The sequence below is a fragment of the Gorilla gorilla genome, chromosome 13 (genome assembly GCF_029281585.2).
Source record: "Gorilla gorilla gorilla isolate KB3781 chromosome 13, NHGRI_mGorGor1-v2.1_pri, whole genome shotgun sequence".
NCBI classification, from domain to species: domain Eukaryota; kingdom Metazoa; phylum Chordata; class Mammalia; order Primates; family Hominidae; genus Gorilla; species Gorilla gorilla.
Window position 1 is genome coordinate 27,215,655 of NC_073237.2, and position 9,178 is coordinate 27,224,832.

Below are 9,178 nucleotides of genomic sequence, written 5' to 3' on the forward strand. Positions count from 1 at the left end.
AGGGCTACACAGAAAAAAGGCTAAAAATAAAGACAGTAAAATGAGGGAGAGGAAAAGTGGAAGTGCAGCACTACTGATCCAGAAAAACTGAGGCATCAGCCACAAAGAATTCAATCAAGTCAGTGAGGGGAAAATGGCACAAAAGCCAAACAAGAAAAAGGCTGAATACTATATTACCAATCTGAGAGCCTCACTTTTGGTTTTAAGTCAAATATTGAATTAGATTGTGCAACTTTTCTATTTTTATTTTTTTATTTTTAAAAATCCACCAAAATTACTTAAATCATTTGACAGAGTCATACAATTTTAAATGACTATAAAAATGTGCAGATCAGTGCCAAATTTTTTGGCAAAGGCTGAATGGCAGACAGTAATCCAAGACGCAGACAACCTTGCTTTTAAGCCATCCGTTACACAGAGACCAGCAGGCTCCCTTCTACCTGTGAGACCAAATAATCCCAAAATGTAACCAAATAATCATAACTCCCCCTACTCCTAAAACCTACCCTTCACTGTCTACGTCAGCCTCTGGACAGACCTGATGCCCGGGGTTTGGCCATTTCCGCCTTCCCACCCTATGTTGGTCTCCCTCCTCCCTCCTCAGGTCCCTCAGTTCTCCCAGGCCTAACTTGGCGTGCTTCCTTCCTCTCTCACCCCAATCAATCCGGCTGTCCTTCCCTTTCTGGGTTTCGCCACCTGCCCGACTCCCGGTTTCCCCCTCGGGGGCCCCTCCTTGCCCTGGGGTCTGCTCGCTGCCCGCCAAGCTCTCCCAGGGGATCCCTCCCCACCTGCCTCCATTCAGTCAGACTGTGTTCAGTGTCCGTTTCGCGCCCGTAGCGACACCACGACAGAAGCCCACTAAGTGACCCTCTGCTCCCAGAAACCCTCCTGGCTCCTCCAGACCCTCCGGGGCTCTGGCCCGCAGCTCCCCTCTCCCTCCGGCGGCGGGGGTCGGCTGTGACTCACCGGAGGGCCAGCGGCCGGGGTTGGGGTGGGGGGGCCGGAATGCTCTCACTTCCTCTCCGCGCACCTGCCCCGAGGATGGAGCGCCGCCCGGCCGGGCCTCCGGCGGATGTTTTCCTTGTCCCCAAGCGTGTAGTGCTCGCCAGCTGCCCCCTCCGGGACCTGCGCGCCAGCCACCGCGCCCCCAGGACCCAGCGGGCCTGGTCCTCACCACTCACCCCCTCCCCAGCAGGCACGCATGCGGGCTCGACCCACACCTCTGCACCGCCCCCCAACTTCTGGGAGAGGACTCCTGGCTCAGCCCAGCCTCTAGCTTTCCAGAAGCCCCTATATGCCTACCTCATCTTCGTTACAGGCGATGAACCTTCACTTCTGTCCCCGTTTCTGCACACGCACCAATCCCCACTGGGGATCCCTTCCCCTTCGGCATCACCCCCACCTTCATGCGCCCCAGCTCCCCACTCACATCCGCCCCCTATTGGGCTGGCTCTAGCTTGCAAGAGCAGAAGGTGGCCCATGGCCCAGCCTTCCAGGATGTCCCCTGGACCCCCTCTCTGGGAAAGGCGGCAGAGCTACTGGCCACTGACAAGACCTTTGGGCCCCCGTGCTAGACAGGCCTTCGAATCCACCTGCTCCAGCCCAGAGAGCAGGCCCAGGCCGTGCCTCCCACACCGCAGCCGACCTCAGAGCACCCCGCTTCAACTGTGAGTTTTTTCTTGGCAATCCTCTGAAACGGAAAGGGTATCAGTCCTGACTAGGGCGAACGTGAGGTCCATTCTGCATCTCCATCCACCTTAGCTGTCTCCTTGGAAAAGGACAGCAAGGGAGTTTGAGGTGCACTGACACAGTCATTTCTGAACAGTGAAGAGATGACAGGTAGGGTGGTCCCTCTTGAAAAGTCAGCCAGAAGTAGCTGTATCTGATGCACTAGGTGGCAGGGAGTGAGTCTTGGAGTAAATGGGACTGAAAACGTAGAAAAACCAAATAAATGCCAAAGAGACTATCCCTATGGAGAATACCTGGAACATGGGTCTTTGAAGTGTGGAAAAATGAAAGAAATCCAATTTGACCAGGGCCTTTAGTGCCAAAGAGATGGCTAGCAGGAGAGTGGTGAGAAAGGAGAACTGGAGAGTTCACATGAGCGGAAATAGGAAGAAATGGATCCGAATCCAAGTGAGAAAAAGCAGGAGACTTAAAGTTAGCCTGGCAGGATGATGAGAAAAGGACACCTTGTCCTAGGGTAGAGGCGAGGGTGCAGATCTGGGGGAAGAAGGCTTATTGGGAACAGTTTCTCAAACTAGACATTCGGAAGTCAATACAAGGGCCAAAACCAAAATGTTCCTGGAGGTACCTGTTTTTGAAAGAGGTGGGAAAGGTGACATGGAGCAGAGGTCTCCATCCCCCAGGCCACAGGCCAGTACCAGTCTGTGGCCTGTTAGGAAGCGGGAGCACAAAGCAGGAGGTGGGCGGCAGGCAAGTGAGCATTACCGCCTGAGCTCCTCCTCCTGGCAGATCAGCAGAGACATTAGATTCTCACAGGAGTGCAAACCCCACTGTGAACTCCACATGCAAGGGATCTAGATTGCACACTCCTTATGAGAATCTAATGCCTGATAATCTGAGATGGAACAGTTTCATCCCAAAATCATCTCCCTGCTGCTATCCCCCTCCATCCACTGGTGGAAAAATTGTTTTCCACAAAACCGGTCCCTGGTACCAAAAAGGTTGGGGACTGCTGACAAGGAGTATGAGTGTGAAAGGTGCAGAGGTCTATGCCAGGAGACAGCCATCCCCAATAGAAGCCCTCAGCTATGCACAAACTGCTTAATGTCATTCAAAGAAAATAATGTCACCCATTTTGCCTCAGAGCTTTAGCCCCAATCACAGCAACTGCTATTTCCCGACGCTTACGCACCAGAGATGGTGATAAGAGCACTGCACGCATTATCTCAGTAATCCTCATAACAGCCCAATGAGTTGGCATTACTATCCCCAATTTATAGATGAGGAAACAGGCTCAGAGAGGTGAAGTAATCTGACCAGGTTACATAGCTAAGTGGAGTCAGGATCTGAATCCAAGAAGACTGTCTCTACAGCCCATGCTCTCAATAATCCATCCTGGGCTCCTCCAGAACCTGTGGGAAACTCAGAGGATGCCAAATGATAAATTCCTAAAAACCTCACTCCATTATATATGGGAGGAAAGAGAGGACACCTCTGTGAACCTGGAGTGATTCATCCCATCAGGGCACTTAGAGATGCTCCTCTTTGAAAGGGGAAAGAACCATCCCCAGATGTGGGGTGATCCCACATCTGCTGTATGTTTGAAGGTGATAAGCAATGGACAGTTCACCTCTGGAATGCCTGAGGAAAAGAGACCCTCCCCACCATCTCTGAGGGGCAGCCCTATTTCTTGGATACATTAGGGAAACCCTGCCCTAGGATCTGAGGGAAACACAGTCTCCACTCCAGGTGCCTGCTCACTCTCCTGGAGCCTCTGGCCGTCGCACCCTATTGCAGCTCCTGGGTTTGGCTGGGGCACAGGATTAACCATCCCCAGGAAATGCCTCCCTCCGGTCCAGGCAGGGATCCCAGCATACACACCCCTGGTGGTGGCAGTGGGGGAGAAAGGGGGAAGGTGGAATGCTTCCTTCTCTCCAGGTCAGGGAAGAGATCTGGGGACCACGTGGGGGCCCTCACCCCTCCTGCCTCCTTGCTGGGGAAGTGCCCAGTCCAGTGCCCCCTCCATGGCCACCTCCCTCCCTCTAGCTGTGCCGGGGCATGAATCAGCTCTCACAGCTTGTTAAAGCTAGACCTCTTGTTTTCATGCCCTCACCTCAGGAAACAGAGTTACAACTTTTCCAGCTCTACTCAGCAGGGGGCCAGGGTCCTCACTTTATAAACATCCCCAGCCTGTGAGAGCAGAGGGCAGGGAGATAGTGTGAGACAGGAGCCCAGGGGAGAAAGAGAGAAACTAAGACTCAAGGAGCAACGCAAAGCAAAGTCAAGGAGTCAAGACCAGAGTAGCTGAGCAGAGGCCAAGAAGGGTCTGAGAGGGCTGTGCAGCAGCAATGGCCCTAAGGATGCTCTGGGCTGGACAGGCCAAGGGGATCCTAGGAGGCTGGGGGATCATCTGCTTGGTGATGTCTCTACTCCTCCAGCACCCAGGAGTCTACAGCAAGTGCTACTTCCAAGCTCAAGGTAAAGTGGGGTGAAGCATTAGGAATGGAGGAGCAGCAGAGAGGGCACAGGGAGGATGGGGCCTTACAGATGATCCCGTGTCAAAATACCCAGGCTCCCTCCAGCTGTGAAACAGGAAAGACAAACTAAATACGGGGATAGTGCATACTTACTGTCTCCACCCCAGACCAGGAGAGCCTCTGCTTCTCATCAGCACTCCTACACCTACTAACATTTCCCATTCTTCCCTAGCCCCCTGTCACTATGAGGGGAAATATTTCACCCTGGGCGAGTCTTGGCTCCGCAAGGACTGTTTCCATTGCACCTGTCTGCATCCTGTTGGCGTGGGCTGCTGTGACACGTGAGTGACCAAAGATGGCCAGAGAGAATGACTCTGATATAAGTGACTGAGGGATGACCAGGGAGTGACTAGATTGCTGTGATGTAAGAATGAACAGAAGAGCAATACAAGATGGGCCAAACCTGAAGGGACCAACACTAGTGTGAAAGATAAGGCTTCAGGCTATAAATCAGGGGAGGTTGGGGTGGACCTGGAGAGAAAATACTCCTGTTATAAAACAAAAAGGCCCACATATGGTAGGTGACAGCTTAGTTAGGAGGACCAAGGGGCCACTGAAAGGGGCTCTGTGGGGGGAAAACTGTGAGAGAGGGAACATGTGGGCAGGGATAAAGGCAGCCTTTCACTGTGCTGACTCCTTCCCCCATCCTTGGTTCCCCAGGTCCCAGCATCCCATCGACTTCCCGGCTGGGTGTGAGGTACGTCAGGAGGCAGGAACCTGCCAGTTCTCCTTGGTGCAAAAATCTGACCCTCGGCTGCCCTGCAAAGGGGGAGGGCCTGACCCAGAATGGGGCTCAGCCAACACCCCTGTTCCTGGGGCTCCTGCTCCCCACTCCAGCTAGACTCAACTGATCATCCATCTGCTGACTGCTCACTGCTGCTGCCACTTCCAGGGAAACCACTAGCAGCTGCCAATGTATTCTGAACAAATAAATTAATGCTATAGCTGAAAGCCCGACTCTCACTGTCCACGACATTGGACCCCAGGTGGAAAAAGTGGGTCCCATTAGAGTCCAGGTGCTGAGTTCTCAGTATCTGGAAGGAACTAGCACCAGGGTGGGCCAGTTTCAGATGGTTATGGTGCTGGTGCTGGGGCCTGGGGCAGCATATGAGGCCAGGGTGGGGCTAGTAGGCAGCACCTTGATGGGGAGGTCCCAGCTGAAGGTGTCTACAGGTACTTGCTCAGGTCCTGTCCAGGTGGTAGGTTCGGGCTGTTCCACAGGGGGTAGGAGTACCAATCCTGGTTCTCTGGACGTTACAAATTCAAAATGCAATCTCCACTTCAAGGACACTATGGAAGAAAAAGATTAAGGTAGAAGCATCAGAAGCTAGCAGGAGTAAAAGCCAACAACAGGATATAGTTAGTGAATGAGAAAAAAACAATCTGTGTTCAGGAAGACAGGGAAAAGTTACAGGGCAGGGAGCTGTGATTAAGGGTTTTTCTGAAGCAATGGGTACTACCACAGATGTGAGCTGAAGATAGCAGTATTAAGTACCTAATAACCCAAGAGTGAGGCAGTCAAGTCTAGGTAGCATGAAGTAATCAAAAATCAGTGTATCACAGGGTCCCAGTAGGTAGGCGTGGGGAAGGAGTTCTATCAAGCTGTTAGGAGTTTAGGGGTCAGTGCATCTAAGAAACAGGAAGAGGTTGAAGGTCTGAGAAACTGTTCCGGGTCAGAGGTTAGACGTAGGTATGTCTGGGAGTGTGTATAAGGAATCAGGATCCATTACACCCTCCCTTAGCACAGCATTTTACTGTCCCCCTCTCCCTTCTCCAGTAACAGTGAGGGTCTCACCAATGGCTGTACAGAAGCCTGGGGTGGAGCTGAGAGGGATTGGGAGGGAGAAGCTGGTTCTAGTTGTATGTAGGCAGGATTCCTGGTGCCGGGCGTGAGTCACATGCGACACAGAGGGGACACCCCCTGCCCCACGTCGCCGCTGGTACTCAGGCTGTACACGCTCCTCGGTCTGTAAGCTGACTGAAAACTGGGAGCAAGAGACAGGTGTGTGCTAACAGGAAGTGCTGTCTGTAGGTGAGAGGACAGCCCAACCTCAAGCTGTTTTACAAAGGGACCCTGGATGACCCCACTATCCCCTTCTACATGCCACCCCTCTTTATACAGGCCTTCCACCCTAGCCCTTCAACCCCAGCACCCCAGCAGGTAAGAAGCTCTGCTCCCTTCTTACCTGCAAACAAGCTACGGTTCCTTCCCCTAAGTTTAAGGTCCCCACCACGTCCTCGCCAAGTCTGTACACAGATTTGAAGATGCCAAATGTCCCAACTTTCCCTCGGCCATCACTGATATTGTATAGATCTGGGGAGAATAGGACACTATAAGCCTGGAGTCTACATACTGGATAACGTCTAGGACTGGGCACCACAGGCCAAAAGATGGGGCTTTTCTTTACAATTGGAGGTGTGAGGTATCAGTGGATCCACAGAAGTGTGTGGTGGTTAGGAGACTGTCTCTGAGATGGGAAAACAATGAGGAGAAGGATGGGGTAGGACAATTCTGAAAGAATTCTCACGGAGGCTGCGGCAGGATGTGGCAGCCATTAGGCGTTCCCCAGCCAGCTCAGCTAGCCATGAATCTTTCTTCCCACCTTCATCCTCCTCCAAGAATGGACTGGATGGGGCTACAGCCTCATCGTGGGGAAACCGGACATCCTGAAGGCCTAGAGAAAGAATGAGTGGAGAGGTAACGCTGAGAGGGAACAGAGATGAGAGTAGAGGTTAGGGTTTTAGATTCTAACATGAGATGGCTAAAGGTAAAGGGTGCCAGGGCTGAGGTTTACATCTCTATCTCCAGAACCCTCCCTCCCTTCCCAACTCCCTAGCACTGTCACTGAGACCAGGAAGTTTCCCTGCAGTCCCTCTTGCAAGCCCTCTAAGACAATTTCTGCTTTGGCATCGCCCTTCCCCAGCCCTTCCCTCCAGGAGCCCTTGCTTACCAGTCAGCACAAGAACCCTCAGAGGGACTCTGAGTAAAGTGATAGGGGAGTTGACACGCTGGCAGCCAATGGTCAGTTTGTAGACGTACTTGACTGACTGACCCCGAAAGGAGGGTGGTCCCTCTATGGGCAGCACTTCACTGTAGGAGTCTGGTTGGGAAGTAGTTGTCAGGGCAGCCAGAGGCACCAGAGGAGTCCTCCCTCCAGGAGACATAGAAGGCAATTCAGGGATGGGGACAATCACTCACATGATTTGGACTCTCCAGGATCAAGCCTCAGGTCACAGAATAGAATTTTTGGTGGAGTAGAAAGAATACACTGGCCCCTCTCACCTGAAAAAGGTAAAAATGACTAATTTAATGACCCATTGTCCAGTACTGAACAAGACTAGCATGGCAAGTGGAGATAGTGAAAGGCTGCCAGGCCCTCTTTCCCTGCTGTAAAATGGGAATAGTCTTCTACCCCCAAAGCAATAGTCATGCTCCCCAACATCCCCAGCATGACAGGGACTATAAGAACAAGAACAATTAACAACTTCACCCATGGGTGACAACGCCTCCACACACACCCTCCACACCCCCCTTCTCCCAGGCAAATGCCCCTCTCTAACCTCGGTGTGGCAGAAAGACAGTCTGGCTGTCGGGCTGGACATCTGGCTGACTAGAGTCAGGAGGAGGCAGTGCTACTCGACTCTCACTGGCATGGAACTGGCAGTGGATTTGGGCACTGGCCCAGGCCAGGGCCTCACTGTGGGAAAAGGAAAAGGAGGCTTCAGAGGTAGTTCCTGACCTCACAAATGCTTTCCCAAGCTCCCTATCACACCATCTTAACCAACAAGGTTAGATGGCTGTCCTAGTGATCAGGAAATCCAGAATCCCAAAGAGAAACCATTAAATAAAGAGTAGCAGACTGTGCGTAAAAAGGGGAACGGGGGAGGGGAAGGAAAGCGTACAGCTATGTCATCCACATCTTCTGTTAAAGAGCCCTCTCCTACAATGACAGCACAGTGAGCAAGAGGAGGTGGTGTCGCTACAGGACAACCTGAGCTCTGCCTCAGCCCCAGAGATAATCTGGCTTCTTCCCAGAAGGGCCACCACCTTCAGTGCCAGCATCCCCACCTGGATGCAGAAGTGGCCGTGGGGGGAAGGGGGTTGGTGACGGTCACTACACACTCCAGCGCCTCCCCAGCCAAAAATACAGGACCCCGGCTCAGCTCTGCTACCACTTCAATCATGGCAGCTCCGGAATCAGATCTAGAAGGAAACAAGGCGGGGCGGAGGTCAGCACCTTGACAGGGAGGGGCGTTGCGGTGAGCACCTAGGGCTGAGGGCTGAGGACAGGGGTGGTCAGCACCGTGGTGCCCGAGGGAGCTCCTGGATATAGGAGGGGTAGGCGGGTGGGAGGCAGGCGACTGAAGACTCAGTACTGCCCAGTGGGAGGACGTCGCTCTGGGCCCTAGACCCCAGCCCCTGTGCGACGGGTTCTTCTCCCTGGGCACCCCCGCGGAGTTCCCAAACTGGCCTCCGCTCCCCCTTTCCTCAAAGTTCCACGTCCCAGCCCAAGATCACGGCCGCTAGTCACCTCGCATAGTCGACACTAGGGATCGGCACCCCTAGGCCTCACCTGCCCGCCCCTCAGGGACCTGGCTAGGTGCGCGGCGGCGGCGGCGGCGGCGGCGGTGGCGGCGTCCGCTGGGCGGTAGAGGCGGGACTTCCCTTCGGTCCCCCACCCTCCGCGGAGTCCCTTCCGGCCGGAAGCGCCCGGCAGGCCAGACCGGAAAGGGTTCGGGTCATCCCGGCGCCCAGGGTCACCTTCCCACGGGCTGGCACCTGGGCGCGGGCGCTGCCCCGGAGCCGGCCGGCGGGACCTGGCGCCCAATCCTGGGGGACCCGGTGCCGTGGCCCAGGGGCCGGGCCGAGGTCCCGGGGGCGGTGCCTGTTGGGCTGGCCCCGCGGCTCCTCCCCTCTCTGCGGGCCCAGTCGCCCTTTGGCCGGGCGAGCTAAT

General features: G+C 54.2%; 2 protein-coding genes across 6 annotated transcripts; one reads left to right on the forward strand and one right to left on the reverse strand.

The window, feature by feature from the left end:
• Positions 1-224: 224 nt before the first annotated feature.
• Positions 225-8,913, reverse strand: RGP1 (RGP1 homolog, RAB6A GEF complex partner 1). Of its 5 annotated transcripts, none has more exons than XR_010130159.1 (10): positions 8,798-8,885; positions 8,293-8,427; positions 7,785-7,921; positions 7,423-7,506; positions 7,175-7,324; positions 6,752-6,898; positions 6,410-6,537; positions 6,019-6,208; positions 967-5,513; positions 225-440 (listed from the first exon to the last, which is right to left on the reverse strand). XR_010130159.1 is itself a non-coding variant. In XM_055351592.2 (9 exons), the coding sequence occupies exons 2-9, from the start codon at positions 8,406-8,408 to the stop codon at positions 5,290-5,292; spliced, it is 1,101 nt and encodes a 366-aa protein (XP_055207567.1). In that variant the 5' UTR covers positions 8,409-8,427; positions 8,756-8,913; the 3' UTR covers positions 225-5,289. The 5 variants fall into 5 exon arrangements, 2 of the variants coding, with proteins under 2 accessions (XP_055207567.1, XP_055207566.1); XR_010130160.1 differs by having other exon boundaries at positions 6,827-6,898; positions 8,756-8,885; XR_010130158.1 differs by having other exon boundaries at positions 8,756-8,885.
• Positions 4,035-5,064, forward strand: MSMP (microseminoprotein, prostate associated). Its single transcript, XM_004048001.3, has 3 exons — positions 4,035-4,164; positions 4,396-4,504; positions 4,884-5,064. The coding sequence occupies exons 1-3, from the start codon at positions 4,035-4,037 to the stop codon at positions 5,062-5,064; spliced, it is 420 nt and encodes a 139-aa protein (XP_004048049.1).
• Positions 8,914-9,178: the final 265 nt, after the last annotated feature.

Coding starts and splice junctions, on each gene's coding strand:
- MSMP (XM_004048001.3), top strand. CDS start 4,035: ATGGCCCTAAGGATGCTCTGGGCTGGACAGGCCAAGGGGATCCTAGGA. Junction 4,165..4,395: donor GTGCTACTTCCAAGCTCAAG/GTAAAGTGGGGT, acceptor ATTCTTCCCTAG/CCCCCTGTCACTATGAGGGG. Junction 4,505..4,883: donor GGCGTGGGCTGCTGTGACAC/GTGAGTGACCAA, acceptor TTGGTTCCCCAG/GTCCCAGCATCCCATCGACT.
- RGP1 (XM_055351591.2), bottom strand. CDS start 8,408: ATGATTGAAGTGGTAGCAGAGCTGAGCCGGGGTCCTGTATTTTTGGCT. Junction 6,538..6,751: donor CACATCCTGCCGCAGCCTCC/GTGAGAATTCTT, acceptor TATTCTCCCCAG/ATCTATACAATATCAGTGAT. Junction 6,209..6,409: donor GAACCGTAGCTTGTTTGCAG/GTAAGAAGGGAG, acceptor TCTTGCTCCCAG/TTTTCAGTCAGCTTACAGAC.